Source organism: Ptychodera flava, chromosome 7 (genome assembly GCF_041260155.1).
Source record: "Ptychodera flava strain L36383 chromosome 7, AS_Pfla_20210202, whole genome shotgun sequence".
NCBI classification, from domain to species: Eukaryota; Metazoa; Hemichordata; class Enteropneusta; family Ptychoderidae; genus Ptychodera; species Ptychodera flava.
Window position 1 is genome coordinate 6,923,402 of NC_091934.1, and position 22,099 is coordinate 6,945,500.

General features: G+C 37.6%; 2 protein-coding genes across 3 annotated transcripts in view; one reads left to right on the forward strand and one right to left on the reverse strand.

Moving 5' to 3' along the window:
- LOC139136669 (adaptin ear-binding coat-associated protein 2-like) overlaps positions 1 to 19,323 on the forward strand; it is a 29,319-nt gene extending 9,996 nt beyond the window's left edge. Inside the window, exons 6-8 of one of the 2 annotated variants that reach the window (XM_070704449.1) lie at positions 11,843 to 12,008; positions 13,754 to 13,982; positions 14,716 to 19,323. In XM_070704449.1, the coding sequence (XP_070560550.1) occupies positions 11,843 to 12,008; positions 13,754 to 13,982; positions 14,716 to 14,755 (435 nt within the window). In that variant the 3' untranslated portion in view covers positions 14,756 to 19,323. The remainder of the gene's footprint in view (positions 1 to 11,842; positions 12,009 to 13,753; positions 13,983 to 14,715) is intronic. The other variant, XM_070704450.1, reaches the window with a different exon arrangement.
- On the reverse strand, positions 39 to 6,709 carry LOC139136668 (uncharacterized). Its single transcript, XM_070704448.1, has 11 exons — positions 5,491 to 6,709; positions 5,248 to 5,351; positions 4,824 to 4,891; positions 4,607 to 4,719; positions 4,204 to 4,313; positions 3,990 to 4,091; positions 3,741 to 3,833; positions 3,408 to 3,550; positions 3,082 to 3,237; positions 2,858 to 2,977; positions 39 to 2,766 (listed from the first exon to the last, which is right to left on the reverse strand). The coding sequence occupies exons 1-11, from the start codon at positions 6,036 to 6,038 to the stop codon at positions 2,599 to 2,601; spliced, it is 1,725 nt and encodes a 574-aa protein (XP_070560549.1). The 5' UTR covers positions 6,039 to 6,709; the 3' UTR covers positions 39 to 2,598.
- Positions 19,324 to 22,099: the final 2,776 nt, after the last annotated feature.

Genomic DNA, 22,099 nt, shown 5'->3' on the forward strand with positions numbered 1-22,099 from the left:
GGATATGCCTGGGGCAGTTTTCTTTTAGGCTTGTTCAGTAGTTGGACTTGCAACTTTTGCTAAAAGCAGCCCTTCTCAAAGTGGTATTCGCAGAAAGCTTTATTTCTGCTCGACTTAAAGCCGCCGTTCTCAATCCCTGGTTCGCGCATTAGTGGGTACTCCTCCCAGTCAAACGTAGCCTATATCAGTATCAATATCACTATCTACACAGATTTACTTGACCCGATTATTACCTGAATTATCCATGTACATTATAGATATAACGGTTACCACATTTGAGGTTACAGTCGAAGTTGAATATGTATTTTTCACAAGTGAAACCCCGGGAATGAAACGGACGTGCGCGCACGAAAAGACTTTTGATTTTGACCATGCTGTCGAGCATAAGCTTATCGCGCGGCGCCTGCGTTATGACCTCACAAACTGATCGATCAATATGTAAAATCCCCAGTTGTCCCCATGAACTTCAAAAATTCGCTTTGGAACCATTGATTTTTGAGCAAGCTAAGTTACATTTGTTATTTCTATCTCGTTTGAGGTTCGCTCGCGGTCCGGCCGAGGTCGTAGGTGAATAGACGCCGACAAGCCATGCTGATCGATCAGTTTGAGGGGACGCTGATCACTTGAACAAAGACAATTATAACAGCCAAAACCATCTCAATGAGACAACTTGTTGAAGGTGGAAGTTCATAGAAACTGCAACTACCTCGCTCGGTTGGTGTTATTAGAATCTAAACTTGTTGGCTGTAAATTACGGCGTTGCATGCCACTGACGCGCCCGGCCGATTTCTCATGATCACCGCACGGGTCTTTTTAGTGTGTCAGTGGTGTGAGCGTCTTTCGTGTGTATTGCGACCACTTCAACAGCGCCATTCCTAATTGTTTCATGAAGGAAACACATTTTGCCTAAACTACAGCAATTTTATTGAGTACTTCTTTGTAGAAAGCGGATAGGGTATTCGCGTGGATATCGGTAGCTATTCTCTGCATGTCGGTTTAGCCAGGTTTTGTTGTCGCGATTTACATCATCGAACAAATCGGAACAACAAATATCAACCGAAAAGACAGGACCTTCGTTGAAAGCACCAGTATTGGGATTGTGGCCCCAAGCTACATGTTTGGCATGTCACATGACACGTCGCTTGAATTTAGTCACACCATGTGTAAATTGTATAATAGCCTGGTCTAGTTGACGCTTCACACAAAACAACGAAATGTGAACACAAAGGAGAACAGAAGTCTTGTTGACACGTGCTGTCTTGTATTTTTTATTATTGACGAAGCGTGAGTGATTCTGACCTTATCACATTATGTTTCAATAAAATGTCTGTCTGATTGTAGCTTGTGTTTTTTTATTCATTGGCTTCGTCTGTGAACTTTAGACACCGGTACTTCGTCAGTCACTTGTTGACTGCGATATTCAGCTCTTCGCCTACGGGCTCATGGACGTGTGTATACACTGTTTTACACACGGGATTTGTGCTTGTGTATATCCACGTCTATGGGCCGCCTATATAGGCGACGAGAGAAATTGCAGTTGACAAGTGACCGTGTACTTCGTATAATAAGTCAGAACACCTAAATAAAACAAATCAGATCTCAGGAAATACCCTCTTTGAATTATGATATTATTTTCTGAACAATATTTAGTATAAACGGTTAGACGTTTCGGCCCAAGACGTTTCGGTCTCCCAATTTCAGGCCCAACTCGTTTTGGCACCGCGACCCGAGACGTTTCGGCACCGCTCAAGGCTACCCGTGGGACATAGTGCTTGAGCGTAATTTTACAAATCAAAGTACTAAAAAGTATAGGGTCAACTATAAAATATTCATGTACATTCTTTAATCTTTGTGAGTACATATGGTAAGAGACCGTAAGAAAAATCTTCACATTTTCAAATCTGTGACACAAGTTTATCAACAGCAATAGCCGCCAAACACGGCAAATGTTTGAACGCGGTGCCGAAACAGCACGGCAGAAGTCACACAAAATGCATATAAAAGTACTGGTCAGAACGCAAAGGTCACGCTTACGAATGTGACGGTCAGTAAATTACTAAAGGTTTGCAAAAAATAGAGACAGAGATGCCGAAACGTCTTGGGTTGCGTTGCCGAAATGACTTGGGGCCGGAAATCGAGAGGCCGAAACGAGTCGGGCCGAAACGACTTGCTGCCGAAACGACCACTAATCATATAGACTTGGGATTTTAAAAATCCTGTCCCAAGGAGACAGGAAAAATCCACTTGAGTTTATAGGACATATGGGACTGCCGATACATGACAACTTTTATCAAACCTTTCATTAGTGTAAAGATCATATGTTCTACAGGTGCCCAGGTTTGTACTCTCTGATGTTGGAATATTGTACACATTACGTTTATTCATTTGCAAAAGTGTTCTTGTTTTGATAGATGTGTGTTTGTGTGTGTGGTCTCTTTATTTATTTTACTTTTTTGTCTTTATTATCAGATCTCTTTTAATACTTCTTATGCGATTTTCACCATAAGTATAAACTCGGTAACGGTAGTTCTCTTTTTGGAGAATGTGGTGGCCCTGAAAAGGGCCGTTTGGTATGTGTATGCAGAGCACACGACTATTTCATTGTCCATAGTCTTTTGCCATGAACCGTCTCCACACTGCTTGTCGCCATCGATAGGTCTTCCTCTTCAAGTGGTGGCGTGTTGATCTCATCCTGTGCAGTCTGCCATTACGCCTGCGATCCATCCCAGACCTTGGAGAACTGGCCGGTCGATCAACATTTTCATTCTGAAAACATCAATACAGTATTGCTATTTATAAATATGAAAAAATGAATAATTCAAAACAACAATGAGACCAATAACAGTTGAAAACATACCCAATCCAAACAGGTGAGGTCGCTTCTAAATTTATAACCCGTCTTTCTGAAAGCTATACGTTTGTCGTGGTACAGGAGGGCGACATTGTTGAAGCTCTCAACATAGTGAGTATCTTTACACTGTAAAATAAGGGAAAATACAAGGAAATTAGTTTGGTCTGTTAAAAAAGTGTACGACGTTTCAAATCGCTAATTAATAATTATTTATCAAGTAATGAACTCACGTCAATGTAGTGTTCCGGATGTTTGTATAGTGAAGACTTTCGCAGTGTTTTTCTGAGCAGATCAACAGCTGCTTGTGACTCCAGAGGCCGGAATGAACTTTCATAGTTCTCCTGAGTCCGACACCTGGATGTTGGATGGCAGTTTGTATGGTTTTCCTGAAAGAAATAAAATTTTCTTTGAAACAAACACAACTCATTTTTTTATGAATGGCTAATTTAAGTGATGATTATTTTCAGTGAATCATGATTCATGAAGAAAAAAAAACATAGCGCATTATAAAAAGAATGTTGAGCCTGGTTGTACATCTCAAGTTATGACAACTTACCTGGTAGTGACTCACAACACTATCAAGGTTATCCCGGAGATGATTCGCTGCCTCTGTCCTTGTTTGTGGCGTGTCTCCGTTGTCTTTTAGATATTGCTTAGCATGCTTCATGGTCCAATAGCAATGCGTCTTTATACTGGAAACTGTTGAAAGAGTTTACATATTATATTAAAAGTATTTGGATATCCAATGCCTCAGAGATAAACAGTGGGCGTACGTGTGTTTGATTGTTTGTTTGTGCGTGTGTTTGTGTGTCTGTGTATATGTCTCTCTCTGTGTGAAATGACCGTTTTAGTTTTGAACATAGAAATTTCAGTTTGTTTCTTGTAGTACCTTTATCTGAGAGGTCAGGGTGCCAGGTGATGTTCCGGTTTCTGTTTGTGCCCATAGAAATTTTCTTCAAATCCTTTCCGATGGCCTTCGTAACTGAAAATAACAACAAAGGAAATATTATGAGGCTGCATTTCAAAATAATATTGTTTTACAGCTACATGTAGTGCCTATACACAGACACAGCAAGATAATCTTTTTACATTCATATTACATACAGAATAGTAAAACGAGAAGCAAAAACGGACTCACCATGCCACGTGTCGTTGCTGCTCACTGTATCTGGCCTGTCTTCCCTCAAGAATTTGTTGACGGACGCATTGTTGTCATGGCCGTGGACTAATATAGGAACACCTAGGGAGAAGTAATCAGACATGAAGTTACTACTATCCTCTGAAACCAACTTTATGCCAGCAAAGAAATTATACTCTAAAATTCATTGTAGAAGTTTAACATGTATATTTACCCTTTTCATCGGCCCAATTGTAAAATCTCCTTACACCAACCATTTCATGACGCTGTGAACAACTGTCGTCCTGTTTCGATACCAGCTCTTTACGAATGCATTTGTGGGATCTGAATGTACAAAAAACAAAACATAATAATTTATTCATTTCCAGCTTTGCATGTTTTGACTTAGAGTCATGATAGGTTTGAACCGGGTGTTCAGCACTTGGGTAAAAATAATGATAAACAAGATAAGAAATTAATGATCATTACATACATTGTGAATACATGTTACAAGCTATGCTTGCGTCCATGATGCAACAGAGTCATATCAATTCAGTGTTGTAGAATCACATACAAATAAACAAACAACGGTCAGTCCATAAAGTCGACAAGGTTGTGTTCCATGTGTAATTACTTACAGATCACCTAGAAATACCACATCCGTGTGTTTTGTGTTCCTACGAGTCCCGTGGCGTGCATCACTCATCACATCGATCCCTGTTGCCATGCGCCTGTCCTCTGATGCTATTTCCTGAAGAGTAGGGAAATGGAAAGTTAATTTTAGGACTATGCCCCCAATTTGGAAAGAGTTGATTCGCTTGTTGGTTTCTTTAAAAAAATTAAAACATTCCTCACCTCGAGTAAAGCGGATTCCATCGATTCAACAGCTTCCTCATGGACATGCTGACTATAATTGTCGAAAACTGTAAAATACAATTATGACAAACACCGATTTGAATGCGCTAGCTCGATGAAATAATTCTTCATTTGCTGTGCATCAATTCATATCGTTATCTGTGATAGATGGGTACTTACCCTGCACACAGTAAGAAAGCCACAACGGCCCTTTCACACCAAATATATTGCCATTGTTTTGACATACCAGACACGGCTCCCAACACACTGCCAAGACACTGCCAACACAAGGCGGTCATACTGAATTTACTCTGGATCACTAATACTGAAAGCACCTGGGAAAAGTTTTTCCATCGTGTAATTGCTCCACCCTTTGTAGAGATAACGTATCACTCAGCAAAAAACTCGGGTTGTGAATACTTACACGATTTCCTGTATGCGTATTTGACAGAGCCCATATTGGCTCCGCCTGTGATGACTTCATAGGTTTCTTCCCTGACTCCTGCCGCGTAAAATCCGTGTAGCAACCTAAAAGGAGAAATTATAGGTGAGGATAACAATGACAGAAAATAACACACGTAAATTCGATATATCTCAGAAAAAATAAATCGATAAGTATAAGTAGAAATCACTGTCCATATTTGAGAAACCATATAGAAATACCTACCTGTAATTGACCAACAGCCTTCCGTTAGGCAAGTAGGGAGATGAGTTCCAATTGAAACCGTGACCGTTCTCACACGATAAACTAACCCTTCCAGCATGCCCCATCATAGTTGTGCGATTTGCAGCCAGTATCCCATTACACGACCCCGAGTGCTTTTCTACAGTTGTCACCAGGTTCTGGATTGACAGCGATGTAGTCAGGTACATGGTATCTTCGGTCCGCTCAATAGGACAACTTTGATAGATTGGACCGTCAAAGTTACCGACTCGATCCGGAGAACAATTGGTGTCTGAATCATGCTGGATAAAGAAGAAGTCCAGTACTTCCGACAATACGTCGTAATTTGTTGCTCGGCCCTCTTTTAGTCTCGATCGCAAAGCTGCAATTTTCTTCTGAAGAGCTTTCTTGTCGTCAGCAGTAGGTGCGACAAAATCGAGGTTGCCCCTCACTGTATTGTCGCGCTCCCGACGCAAGTTACGAACGCGAATAGCTTCCCTTGTCATCGAAGGGAACACCTGTCTAACCTGTTCTAAGCTCGCTTCTGACATTTTCAGATCGACGAAGTGTACTTAATTATAATAAAAACGAAAATAAACTTTGAAACTCAGCGAACTCGGAAAACTGACAAAATGGAATTTACACTATACTATATACAAATGAAAAAAAAAAACTATACTGATAGATCGATCAAAACAAAAAAGAAGAAAAAACTTACAAATTTACCTAATCTAAAGCAATATACTACACTCGAAAAAAGCAACAAACTATTAAAAATAAATCTGGAAAAGAAATAAATTTACCTAATGAAAAAGTCTAAACTCACTGCAGTGTAGGGTATGGTAACGAACGTTTGAAGCGCTGAGACAACTATGCTTGAAATGATCGTGGTGGGATCGTATATAAAGACGTTTGTATCTCCTGAAATTGACAGCAGAGGTCTCCTCCTACTGTCTATGTGTGAATAAGTCTGATATCCAACTTCAAAGTTAGGCTCCTTTCGTCCTGTCGCCAGTGTGACAAGCTACCTGTTCATCTTTCGCCAGCTTTGTTGTGTAAAATTTACACCTTGTCACAGGACAAGGCACAAGTTCCTGTCAATTGTTTTCTGCCTTAGCAACAACACCTTTAGTTGGCAATGATATGAAAATACACATTTGCAGTTGTTGTTGTGGTATCAAACTTCAACCACACGACCTTTGCCTTTTACAAGCATGGTAATGAGAATCGTGTGAATTTGTTTCTTTTTGGGGGGATTCAAATCGCTCTAGAAAAGCCCTATTATTTCATTCCCAGTTTGGCTTCAGCATGGGTGGTGACGTCGGAATCGCCGTGTCCAAAGAGCAGCTACGTGTCATCGAAGAAATTTTCAATGACCGTGGCTGGCAAGTTGTGTATCTTCCGAAGTCAAAGAAGTCGCGTTGTCAGAAAAGACAGAAAAGAGCAATTCCTGTAACGGCAAGCACGCGTCAAGAAAGCAACGGAGACAAGGTAGGAGTCGAAGGTGAAAACAGCGGACGTCGGTTTCTAATTCCGCGAGATCCCGCCGCCAACGAATGCCCCCATTGTTTTGGCCAACCCTGTGTTACAACACACAGACAGGAATGGCTTGGCAATGGTCAGGAGCCCTGCAACGGCAACGTGACGATTCGACATCGACATTATCGAAAATTCTGGAACATGTTGGATCGGAGAAATGCTTGGCGGGACGAGCGGTATTTGTTGCGAAAGCAACAACTTATGCAGGCGGATGATGTCGTCGTCACAAGGAGGGAAGTTAGGGACGATTCAGAATTTACTTCCAGGGGGAGGGTGGAGGATTTTCTATTTTCTCGGTGATTTTTTTCCATGGCCCCCCCTAGTAAATTATAGAAAAAATCTATGGCCCCCCCCTCATCTTTCCTGTTTTTTTTCCATGGCCCCCCTAATATATACATGCATGCTTATACGGTACATTATAGACATATCTAGTCTAACAAGTTGCAGGAACTGTAGGGCCTAGTGGACATTAATCGATGATATAACAAATCATTTCAGGGTTATGTGACTATAAAAAGAATGATTTGCAGGGACTGCAAGTGGCACACTTTTGGAAAGGGTAGCAATAAACATATCTGGTTGTAAAAAGAAAAGTTAATTACTAAATATGAATACTTTTTAGCTCATATTTGGTTTTATATATAAATACCAAAAAGAGCTTATATGATGAGTCTAAGTGGCGTCTATGTCTGTATATTTGTGGGTATGTGCGGATGTATGTCCGTCACACACAAAGGCTCCCATACCGCAAAAGCTACCGTCTCAGTATTTGGTGTACAGGTAGATGTAGGGGTTGAGATGTGAATTTGTTCAAATGAACACATCAGTGTCAAAAATGTGCAAATGAGGTAAGAAAAAGCGAAATTCTGAAACAGGCTTGAAACAATCTTACTCCACTGACTTGAGTCATTTCCTGTCATATTGTTTATGAACTGTTACATATTAACAGACCTGCTCAAACCATAGACAGTAGAGGGGAGGAAGACCGTCAGTAGAGGGGAGGAAGACCGTCTATGGTCAAACTAAGGAGGGCTAGCTGCCTTTCTGCATGTTGCTAAAGTTGACCTCCGGTACCTAAAGTTTCAGACCTTAATTACTTTTGTCATTCTTGTTTTTCTGGTTTAAATATTTCTTGTTGTTTTTCTGGTTGTACTGTGCAGAAATCATTGTCATAACATCAACGTAGAATTTTCCTGCACTGAACAGATAGAAACAACATTTATTGTTGATCTTTGGTACCCATACTGGTATGTACCAATTCTGATCAAATTTGAGCGACACCGTATAATTGCGGTATTTTTTTGTTATGTCTCACTGATACATATGATGCACACAAAGACAAGCAAAGATGTCAGTTAGAAATGGTGAACAGAAAATCAGAGGAGCAGATAATTGGCAAAGTGATATATATCTTGAAGTTTAATGGTACATCATTTGCAGATATCCAGATATTTCTGGAAAGTGAGATGTACATGTACATGCACACGTTCAGCATACATTTTCATTTGATGATGCTGAATATTTGCAGACTCACGGTGAAAGTTTTAAACATTAGGAATTAAAATTGGTGAAAGCCAACTTGTTTTTAATTTTCTCTTTTTTTTCTAATTTGGTTATCATAAAACCAAGTAGCTGCCACTGAAAGCAAAAATGCTGAGGAATATTTTAGAACATTTCTTGGACAAAACACCTTATCCAAAACATGAATTCACATTTTATTCTGCTCATTCCATTCACAATCCAATGTTCATATAAAATGCAGACAACCCTGTGCAAGTCAAAATTCACATTTTGTCAGCAGTATTTTTCAAAATTGACAGAGCATGCATATTTCAAATTTTTTAACAAACTTTAATTTTAAAATAGTCATGATGCGCATGTTTTCAGATGACACGAAACAATACATGTTAATTTGTTTTTTTTGCCTTTTCTGCCAGCCGCCACTGTGAAATCTTTGATTATACATATCAGAATGAATGGGACACATAAGTATTAGCATCAATACACAATGTGTAAGCCTATCCACATTTCTCCTAGCCTCATACACACTGAGATCACTTCTTGGACTACAGCAAATTTCTTGTGTACACAATATTTCAACATCCGACACCATAGCATTGGTGCAGTGCCACATGATCTTCTGGATGCACATACAGGATTATTGGAAAATCAACCCTTTTGTAAATTTTTCACCATATATTTTGACAGTAATACATAATATTTTTATTTTCAACATTAAAAAACTATTCGCTGAAAAGCACCTTGAAGATGAGACGGCCATAAATTTATTTCAAAAAGTTTATAGTAGATGTAAGCACTGTAAAAGTTATGTAGAACATTTGAAAAATTTAGAAAGGGTAAAATTGATGAGAATGAAACATAGAAAAAAGGAGCAGAAAAGAAGAGTAGCAGTAGCAGTAGTTTACTCAAAGGATGAAGTGGGTGTATATTTGGGGTAAAAACCTCAATTTTTGTATTAATGATAAAAATTTATTTAAGTCAAAATCTAGACAGTATTTTCTGAAATGTAATATTTCACTTGAAAGGAGAGTATTCATGTAGAAAAAACAACTATTTTATTTGGCATTATCCATCCTCATTTTAAAATTGTAGGGGTTTAAAGACTGACACTCTAATAATTGATTAAAATCATGATCAGCAAAATTAAAATGCCTCTTATTCAAAATGCCTCTTATTAAAAATGTAAGAGCTTTATTGTAAAACAAAACCAATTGATAGTTGTTGTGTTATATAGCATTTAAAAAACATAATGTGAAATTTCAGAAAATTTGACCCAGCTGGAGTGGAGTTAAATTCTTTGGAAATTTTAAAATTGGTAGGCAAAAGAAGCCAAGAAATTGGGTGATTTGCATACATTTGCATAAATTAACACTTCTTTATCATGCAACTTTCAACTGCTTTACAAGCTACAAAGTAAACCCAACCTTAAAAAGACATTTGCTGTAATTTTTAGCATTTGTTCAATGTTCATCTCTGTGTATCAGCATTTGTTTGTTATTCTATCACTACATAGAACACCCAATGCTGTATTTAGCAACATACCAGTGTGAACATAAATGACCATTGTTATTGTTGATAAATGAATTCTAGTCTGGACTTGATCTGAGATCTCTTTTCAACAAAAACAACCCTGACTGTTCACTTTATGGTTTGTATTGACATGCTAAATACTGGGCATTTCATAACGCTTCAGGGAGGAGAACAAGATACTGCTATAGATGCATAAAACAAACCACTGTGAATATTACCGAATTTGGCAGCTAAAGGAGTTTAACTAAACATGTTGAGTTTATTTGTCACCCAGGTAGAGTCTATGGTTCTCTTTTGTAGAGATCAGAAATTCTGGGCAAATATTGAATTGATGTTTTTTTTCCTTGGCCCCCCCTAAAAGATTGTGGTATTTTTGTCTGCCCCCCCTAAATTTTCTTGGGAAAAAAAATGGGTGGCCCCCCCTGAAAATCCTCCACCCCCCCCCCCCCCCCCGGAAGTAAATTCTGAATCGTCCCTTATGCCTCTCTGTGTAACTTCCCTTGTACGGTCACTGTATCCCAATTTGCCCGGGGTACCGTACGTTGGCCATAGGTGGTCATAAGCACTCCTCTCTACGTTCAATCCAAACCAAAACGGCCCTTTTCAGGGCCACCACATCCTCCAAAAAGAGTATACCGAACTATACCGATCTAGATACTAATGTTACTACGTTTTGTTTTCAGAATGCATCGAAGGTAGGTACTTTGCAGGTCCCAGAAAAAGTTCGTCGGGTGGACTTTTTTACCTGAACGGTTTTACAAAACCGTGTTGATCTTCGGAACATTTATGTTTCGGGCTACCGTTAGAAGATCAAGCAAGGCAAAGTGGTTACAAGTGTTTATTCTTGATTTACTAAACAAACGCTTGCAGAGATTTTACAAACATTGCGTTGATACGAGGCTGAGTTTGAAGAAGCGTTTGATCGACAGTCGATGCCGGTGACGTGACTGATATGCATTGATATGTAAATCGACTGCATTTTGTCCTTGTTACATTTCGACATCGAAATCTACCTCTAAACTTATTTAGTGTTTGAATTGAGACCCTCAACTGCTGGGTAGCATATTCACGCTACCGTAGGTGTTTAAATTTGGCAAGTAGTCTCTTATAAATGATGAAAATGCTACATTTTCGGGAGCTCCCCTTTGTCTTACTCGTTCAGCGTCGGTTTGCATAATGAGCGTCCATTTCTAGTAATCCGCTATAAGTACCCGAGGGGCGTCTTTAAACATCAACACCGAGTGCTTGGCCCCTATATTTTGTAGCCATTCTATACACTGTAAGTGGAAAAGCTTACAGTTGCACACGTTGACTGCTTCAATGACCAAGTTAACGACGTCACTTCTGGTATTTTAGTACACGGCTGTTTGTTAGCCAGTGAGTGAAAGTGAATAAAATCGACTTGAAAGCCTTTCAATGACCATATCAGTTTAATATTCCAAAATTAATTTTCAGGGTAAATTTCCCCTTTAATGCAATTATGCACACGTCTCACTAATTGACATTTTAAATGAGGTCTCCTCAAACCAGCTGTCATGCATCAATAGGAAATGTCCCACCACACATATTGGTGCATGTAGCCAGCATTGCAATCTTGATTTTTAATCCCAAGCGCAGATCAGATAAAATGCAAAAGCAGCTTTCCTCATATTTTCTCAATCATCTAATGAAAATTAAACTCGTATGGTATAAGCTTTATCACTCACGTATCAACTGACTTAAAATATCAATGGTGTCTTACTACATTTGTTCATTCTGTTATCAGAGTAAAAAGTCAAGTACAGGTGTAGCAAGACCCAAACCTACAGGACAAGTTGGGTTTTTACCACCACCACCAGGCTCAAAAATACCAACTTTAACTCCACCACCAGGCCAAGCTGGACAGACTCAACCACAGCAGCCTGCTCAACAAGCCAGCCATAATTTTTTTGGTAAGTTCTGTTTTGCTTGGATGAACTTTTCAGTGGTGCCAGTTAGGGAAGCTGATCATTCTTTCAATTTCTTTAAATTCCTGGAACAACTATTAAAGGAGATATGTGAATGTGAAATGTCTTGTGAAAGATTTTAGCATTCACATATTTTATCATGTACAACCATCTCTTACAACAACTGTGTTTTTCAAGAAGTTTGTCAATTCCCAAATATTAAGGAATTATCTTAACCATTTTCCTGCCAGACAGTATCACTTCCCCATCAGCCAACTCAGTAAAAAGCAATATTGAGTCAAAACCATATGTTTCCACCCATTTGGCTTGGTCTGTTCCAATAGCGTTAGTCCATAAAATCATGTTTACAGTATCTGTGATTTCAGGGCCTTCAAATATTCAATTTTTTGTTAAAATGCACCATATGGGACACACATGTATTGCACTTCATTAGTTTTCATGAACTTGACCTGTTGGTGAAATATGAACTTGGCAGGAAAAGGGTTAAATATCAAGGCATTCACCCGCATGATAGTTCAGCATAATATATACTATTGCAGTGCATGATCTCATGTTTCTCATTTGAGATAGAATGCGCCCAGCAGACATATTCAGACTCACATTTTTTTCAGTGCTTTTCTGTTGTACCACTTGTTGGGGTTATTTTAAAGCTCTTAGAGTAAAAAAATTTCACTGTCTTAGTTTTTGAAGATCAAAATCATATTTTACCTAGAGAGTTTAAGCTCCATAAGCTGTATCTTTTGGCTATTTTTTCAGAACTTTTGTTTTGTGGTTTCCCTACACTTTCTGCATTGAATCCCTAAACTGTAATTTAATGCCAAGTATTTAGTCTATCAACACAACCTATATGAGTATAATCTACATTGCTATTGTTGAAAATTGTATTCAAGTCCTGACTAGAATTCATTTGTAAACAATAAACAATGATCACTACACACATACAAGTTGTGTTGACAAAAAGAATACTTGAAATTAGAGCATGACAAACGGATTAGGGTCAGACACGTTAGTTGATATACAGAAGCAGAATACTGAAAAACTTGCCACAAGTTACAGCTTATGTCCCTTTAACATAGGTTTGGCAGCCATTTTGAATTTCAAATATTGGGAAATGTTAGGTAATTTGTTTCTCGTACCAAACTGCACAGTGACCCCTGATTTTTATTCTTGATTAAGTAAGAGAATGGTCGAAAGTTTCATTTCAAGGAAAGTTTGAGCAAAAGTTGAAGTCTTTCACTTTTGAGGCACCTACTTCGTTAACTTCACACTGAGCAATGTTCACAAAACATTATATTACTGTTACTCAGTTGGTCAGATCATAGACAGTAGAGAAACTACTGTCTATGGTTAGATCTTCAATATACATAGTCAGACATGCTGTGCCATTAGCCTGCCACCTTGACCTTCACTTTCACGTATTTGCAAATATTTACATATACCGTATATGACTCATATTTGTACCTTTTTGTTGTTTTATTGAAGTTTTGAATGAATGAATGAATGAATGAATCAGTCAGTTTCATCTTGAACAATTTATTGACATGTATACAGGGGTACATGTATTTGCTTACACCTTCATGTACACGTATTTCAACTCATGTTTAGTTCATTTGTACACAGACTCATTCACTCAGTGTAGGTGATTTGGTTAAGGGTGATCATAAATTCATATTTATCAAATAAATTGTCACCATTCCATGGTTTTTCACTTCATCTGCTGGCATACATAGGTGGCACCACACCACAGTCAACACAGCAATCCAACCAGGACTTACTCGTAGATTTCGGGTCCTCATCACTATCATCGTCATCATCATCGTCAGTGACAGCGCCCTCATCACAGCAAAAATCTGATTGGGACATCTTTGGTGACTTTACAGCAGCTGCCCCACCACAACCACAGGAACAACCATCGTCTACAGGGGGCACCAGTGATTGGGGTGATTTCACAAGTGCAGGGTATGTAATGTTCCATGTGAGCTTTCACTATAAATTTTGTACATGTTAACTTTTCAGTGTGCAAGAAGATCAGTGCAATTTGTTTGTTTTTGTATAAATGGTTTTCACCAACCATAAATTGCATGATTTCCCCGAAACGGACAAATGAAAATAAAATTGTGTATTTAGGGTGGTCATAAATGTACTGTGATTTTGCACTGGGGAATAGCATATTATGCTTCCACTACATGACTTGGTAGAAACCAGTTGAGCATAGGCACAAGCATAGTTTTTACCAGATTTACTGAATAGATTATGCAAATACAGCTAGCTCGCTGTCAAAGGTCACTGGAGTCACCAATACGGTGCACTTGTTCTTGAATAGAATCACAAAATCGCAATACTCAAAAAGTGTCGAGACATGGCTTTCTGCTAGTGATCCTAACGACATTATTTCAACATGATTTTGCTTCAGTGCAGTTGTAGCAAAGTATACATGTATGTTTTTTCATGAAAATATTGCTCTCATGACCCATCTTACAGAAATAAGATGTCATGTCGTGTAATTAGTTATGCTCACCGTCTATTTCAAAGAGAGAAGTACATGTAATCTCTGTATTATAACATTTCATGCTATGAGCAAATACCAAATGAAATCTGAATTATCACTTGTATAGCTCAATGTATCTTTAATACATTGTTCAGCTCACACTGTATGAAAGTATGATAACTTTATTTTTCTTTCAAATTTCAGGAACCAGGACTCGAAAAACAGTGGATGGGTGCAATTTTAAGGAAACTTATACATAGTGTGTACATGTACTTTTTAACCAAGCTGTATTGTCATGAAGGGATTTAGTACTCTATCCTCAGAAATGTCACGTGTTTCAACTTTGACTGCAAAACATCTAAACACCAAGTCTCATCACAAGTCCAAAGTTAAAAGAACCCAAAGTCTTCTAAGAGAAAATCTGTGGTTATCAATATTGAAGTTTGTCCCCAATCTCTTTATTTCCTGTTTGTACTTTAGGTCAGAGGTCGACAGGTTTCATTTAACAGTTAACCACAGCTGGCTCAATGCCTGAGTTAATAACAGAAAACAATAGGATTCTGTTATATCCTCTGTACTTTTATTTGAAAAATATCAACAATGCTATCATGTTTCTTTCAACCGAATAATTACTTTCCCAACACACCTCTCATGATTGTTACAGCATTTTCTTTTGTAAAGTTAATCACAATGATGTGTGTAAAGCAATATGTTGAATATAGCTTTACTTGAAACAAGCATACAGAAAAACTCAACAGTAATATTGAGTTTACTGATTCAAATGACTTGAAATTACAGCATGAAATTTTTATGGGACAAATAGTTCTGATATTTCTCATAATTTTATGAGAAAAAGGGTGATCTTTATGTGGTATATTAGTGATATGATGTGGAGAATAGTCCAAAGGTTTATATGAAACCCCTCTATGAAGGAACATATATATGTCCCTTCCAATTATCCTATGGGTTTGACACATGGCTTGTAAACCAGTATGAGTAGTGACTGAAAATATCTCTACTTTGATTAATTCTTATTAGTTTTGTGAAATAGAAATCCTTAGGTCTGTAGGATAGCATAGCATTGATGTACTGGTACATGTATGTACCCAATATGTACAGTCAGTATCAATAGAAATACTGTACCTGTAGTATTTACATACAAGGCAATGGTGTCCTGTACGTACCCACATGTTGTTATATCCGTACAAAGGATTGGCTGAAATACCCACCAGTTATTGCCAGTGTGTTTGAATACAATTGATTACAATTTTACTAGACAAGAATTTTCATCTATTGTTTGTATAAAATTGTTAGTCTTTCATAAATTGGGATTAATCAGTGCTGAAAATGAAACACAAGCTGTCTTATCATACCGGCATATCATTCACAAATATGGTATTTGTAAACCAGATAATCTGCAATGTGTTAAATATCACAGTACATGTATCTGAGGAAAGTGGCCAAAAGTGCTTTTAAAATACAGTTAATGTACTCTTCTCTAGTTCATGTACAGGATGTTAGAAATATTGAGAGCATAAATTATGTTGTCAGAGACATTGTGTACCAGACAGTTGATTATAGGTCCACATGCATGACATGTGAAATGTCAGTAAGTATTCCATTGTGATTTCTCTTGTAGTCATATGCCATAGAAAACTGAATGTTTGTGCAATACAATAATCCTTTGGAGAAATCATGATTTAACCTTTGCACCCTGACAGACCAATCTCTACAGATATGTTTACTCCTAAGCAATCAAAGAGTTGGAATATCAGTACATGAAAACATTCAGTCGGGAGCCAATTATGACCTTTTGAAAAGTTTTGAATGGAATCTGTGGTAGGAAGGAAAGGTATCACCTTTGGTAATCTGTCCTATGTTGTAGCTGTAGTGTGTATAAATGAAAACCAAATTTGAACATTTATCCGAAACATGAGTGCAGTCATTGTCAAGCCCATACTTTGACAATTCACATTCCCAATAGGGAATGACCTCCTTCTTGAACTTGACCTTTAACCCTTTGATTACCAGGAATGTAGAAATATTGTTGTACCAAAGACACTCTAAGCACATGAAGGATCTTGGCAATCAAGGTGTGTGCAGTAATTCACTGTAGCCAGACATTTCCAACATTAAAGATAGTCAAGGGATTCATTATGTGGTCTTCCCATTGTCCAGAACATGAACCTATATTTTGATCAGTTTTACATCGTTCAGATGTGCTACAGGTTTTTTCTCCAATTGTTTGTTTTTACACACAAAATAAATCTTGTCTACTGACAGCGAACCACTTTCATAGCATAGTACATTTACTTGCCAAAGATTAAATGTCATCTTGTACACTCCAGTAACAGTATCCATCAGGGATTCCTTGGTTGAAAATATCAGTTTTGATGAGCTATCAGGTTTCAAACATATCCAACTATTCTGTTCGTGATTTACCCAGGAAAGGGATCTTATTTGTACGTATCTATAGATATCACAAGTTGATACAGCAAACACATAGGTTGACTTAGTGGCAGAGGGATGGCAAGACATGATTTTTCATGGCCAGTGTTTTTGCAAGACATATCCTGTGTGCTGTAATTCTGATCAAAGATTTATTTACACCAGATGCATATTTCCAATTGTGAAGCCATCGCCTTTGTTCACGCATTCATATTTGAACTGTCTCTGTATGTACAAACCATTCAGAAAACTTTCTAAAAATCAACAGGACGTGTTTTTAGATGATAAATAAAGCCCATGATTGGTACTCGTATTTCAATATACATTGTGCTATACCTGTATGTATTGATAAAAGTATGGAGGAAAATTACGAGCCTACCCTCCATGGAGAAATATTAGCTGTAACCTGAGAACACAATAGTGGAGATATGATAGAATCTCTCAAAAAAAATTAACAAAACATCGAGTTTATTTCATAAATTATTTAAGTTAATGAGAAATTGTACATTGTAACAGCAATAATACAGGCAACAGACATTTCTTTGTTTTTATCTGTAAAATGAGAAAAATATTTTTCTTGAATTTCTTTGTTTCAAAACTTTCAATGGTATTCTGTGATCTAATGTTACATTAGGCTTCTGTCTTTCCTACATCTTGAACAAAAATTAAGAAATTTTTTTTAAAGTTGGAAGATTGGCTTTGAAAAGAGCAAATATTAGTTTTGTAAACACAATAGTGTGATGTTTCCTGTCGTACTGAGAACTTTTAATGTAACTTTCAATTCTCTGAGCTTAAACCTGTAGTGGTGTATTATTTAGCCATACTTTGTAGTGAGCATGAAAAATGAAACAATATAAAATAAAAAATTGAAAATTGGATATACATGTATAAAGAATATGTTAATGTATTAAGGCAAAGTGTAGAAGTTTCTGTGACAGTATACCCCATGGACATACAGTGGATTTCCGCCCCAGACTGGCAAATTTTGAATGACCAGGGTTGGGGTTGTCCTCTTGATAGCTTGTATAGAATGTGAAAGACTAAACAAGGCAACGCCAACGAGGCATTTGTTTGTTTTTGAAGTCTATGCTGATATTATGGTGTTGACCATGACGTAACTAATTCACACAAAATGTAAAATTTGTTTGTTCATGTTGGATGTGAATGAAACCAATGCTGTTTATGGATACATCATGAAACTCCACAAATGCCAAAGCTGACCATATTCATTTGTACAATAGAATACTTATATTTACATGTCACATGCAATGCTAGATTGTCAACGGCGTTTTGTTTCAGATTTGGCCTGCAATGTTTGCTAATCTAGTTTTGAAAACTTGCACCATTCACTTGCCAGGATGCCTTCAGCACTTTTGGATCAAGAAATCTAACAAGTACTTAGCTTGTACTTATGGCATTCAGATAACAATTTGTGTGTACTAGAGGCTAATGTGTTAAATTGTGTAATGTTATATAAATGACATTTACAGGTATAAGTCCAAGAGACAGACAGCAAACATTGGTATGACAATAAAATCACCAAATCTAACAACTATTGTTATTGTATATTGCATGGTATTTATAAAGTCATGGTTCTGAAGCAAGATCTACGAGTTGGCGTGATAGCATTCATGTCCGTTTTGAGAAACGAAACAACTCCATTTGTCAATGTCCAGCAATTGCATGTACGTCACACCTTTGATATTTAAGACTTATGCTATATCTGTTTCTACCACTTCTTGGCAGGAAATTTAAAAAAAAAGGTCTGACAGAATGTTGGTCTGAACTGACAAACAAAGGATATATTCACTGTATGTAATGTATTTAACACTCGGTACAGCCAATGACATGTTATACGTTGTCATGATGTAAATGTTTGACTGCTACTGTCTCTGAATTTTATTTTCAAATCTAGAAATGTTCACTGCAATCACTGTTATGTTACAGTGTTCGTGATTTTGTCTTTTCTGTATCAGATTTGAAGTCTTCTGATGTTAGTGTTGTCTTAGTTGCAGCACCCTCCATCTTGCACAGCTCAACCAAAGGAATGTTGCAGTTTTCTGGTATGGGGAATATCACAGCCAGCTTATCTAATTCTAGAGGGTTGAGTTTATTTGCAAACACTGTGAGACATTTCACATGTATTAGCATCTTTGCTTGCTGCCATTTTACAGCTGCAGAGACTGGTTAGAGTTACATCTGGTTACACAGACAGGAACCGTCAAGCAAGTATGGATGCTATGTAGAAAGTATTTGTGTTATAATGTGGAGAAGTGAGAGACATCGACACTGGCAAATGTTACATTATCAATGTGATTTTATGTACAGTCATCATGGAAGTCAATAAAGTATGATTAATGTGAATTTGGTTTCCTGCCTGAAATTCAATCTTTTAAACTTGTTGACAGAAATTTGCCTACTTCTCCATCCCAATCCTACCCCGAAACATCACATTTCTTATGTACACCTTTGCAAGGTTTACCATTCTCATGAGATTTCCTGAAATAGTGTTTCTGAAATATGCCCACAGTGAATTCTATCACTAGTATGTAGCTTCATTAGTGCCTCCTTTTACTTGGAGCATAAAAAGTTACGTCCACGTCTTAATCAAAAGCACTAATATGTGACAATCATAGCACAAATTGCATTCAGTGGTATAATTCAAATTGGCAATCCATTGAAGGATATCAGCTTGGAAATCATTTATCTTAATGTTGACTGTGCTTTGAAAAGGTTACTGTAAAATGTTTTTGATCCTGTAAACTATAACCTAATTACATGTATGAACGTTTAAAGATATGTGGCAAATTGAAGCCCATATTTGCAGAACTGGTGTTACTCAGACAACTGAAAAATGAGACTTGCAACGAGGGCACCAGTATCTGGTGTTCGGCATTGAAAATTTTATTGCATGTCACTCCTGTACATTTGAGTAACAATTCTTTTCAAACATAAGTTTGATATGAACACCTGGAAGACTACTGTAACAATAATTTGGACTACATCCAGCAACTTAGTTGATTTGCTAAATCCAGAACAACGCAAAGATCACTTGCTTTGTAGGACTGCAGTAACACAGCATTACTTTTGAACAATATTTACAGTCACTATGTCAATTGGTCTCTGTGTATGATTTCCATATAATAATGGAAAATTCAGAATTTGTGACAACAACAGAGGTCAACATGACATTCTGTCACCTTAATTGACAAAATTAGATACCCAACTCTGTTACTATTACCCATTCTAGTGATTCAGAACCTCAAACTGAAAACCGTGACAGGGATCGCATAATAGCCTGCAGTATCAGCTTTACAAGTTGGCTTACTTTGGCGACTCTTCTAGATTGTCAACCAAAGATTCCTAGAAGCAAGTCAAAGTTCCATGCCAGCAGTTCATGTTTTATTTCTTGAATTATATTGTCGTAATTTATATTATCCATCTGAATTCAAGAATATGATTAACATATGAAACATGGCTTACAGTTTAAATAGCTTGCTATAACAAATAGATTGGCAGGCAAATTTTTATTTTTTACATCTTTGAGATTCCTGTAAATGAACACGTCACAAAAAATTAGTAAAATGCAGGGCTGCTAGACTGTTTTTACAATAGTTAGAAAGTGCAGGAAAATGGTTTAGAAACATCAGTGACATTTCTGCTGTCCCTAGTATCGGTATGTATATTATAGCTGCTTTGGTGAACAATGGGAACCCCGATATAACAGCTACAGAACACAGTGATTTGCCTGCTCCCTGCCAATACAAAAAAAAGGTTTGATTCAACATGGATTAAACGTGGGGGGGGGGGGGGGGGGGGGGGGGGGGCAAGGATTTTTCAAATGTACCATGACTTTAAAGCATTAAAGCTATATATGCTGTCTGATTTTAATACAAAACAATGCCTGCACACACAGGAGAAAGTCCCCATTACTCTACTGATGGATGATGTATAATACAGTTAATCAGTATGTAATCTCCAGATTTTACTAGAGTTAACCTTAGTAATCCAAAACAATAGAAATACTCAATTTCATCTGTTACATATGTTAATTACATCATTATTCACAATGATTTTATAGTTCCCAAACCATTTACCATTCATCACTAAAAAGACTGATGGTAGAAAAAGTTAACTGTCTACCATCAGTAAAATAACGCATGCTTAGTAATGTCACATTGACAAAATTATTTGCTGTAGCATCTTCTCATGACAGCAATGTTGATAAAGGAAGTATCATAGAATGAAAAAGTCTGGATGGAATGATGAGCAAGGTTAGTTTTGTATTGCTTTGACACTCTTGCAGCCCATTGTTGCCCCTCTCCTGTCCCTAGTTAAGCTTAGTGTAGTCTGGCTTGGTGAACTGGCATGGCCATAACAGTGGGGGTTCCTGGTTTTGTTATGCTTGCTTAGCCAACACACATCACTGAAAATTAATAAAAGTTTCATTTCTGTTTTGATAGGAGAGTTCTATTTCCTCATAGGCTAGCTTAGCCAGCACCATTGAGGGAAAATCACAGATTCACTGCAGGGCAGAGATCAGATGCAAATATGGGGCTGAGAATCTGTGTATTGCTGCATAGTCTTTGTATTTAGACAATGTGAAATGATATTAGTGATGTGACCTTCCAGCATGTATTGTCTATTGGAAGAAATATTTCTGAAATCTCTTGACATACATTGAAAGTACAAGTACAGGGGAAGTTGGCCAAAACACAGAGTCCAATTTCAAAATAGAACACAACACCTTGAAACAATCTATGAGTTCTCTGCACACATTGCCTATTAAAAATACTATCTACATAATCTTCCACATGCATGACAAGTATCTCGTTACATACACCTGTTTTGAAGAGTTTGTGATTCGGGGATGGATAGTATTAAACAACAAGTTACTGTGGAATCTAGTCAAGAGTACCTGCAACATGTTTCATCATCCAGTGATGGCAGGCCACAGTATAGTCAGAGTATAGACAGTAGAGGGGGGACCCTCTACTGTCTATGGTCAGAACTTGTATAGGCCTCAATAGCGCCCTCTCAGTCAGAATTGTTACCAAACCATTCCATGCAGAGGAAAGATTTTAACCAGCATAAATTCATGACTGCCTACTGAAGTAGGTATACAAAGAGTCACTTGTAG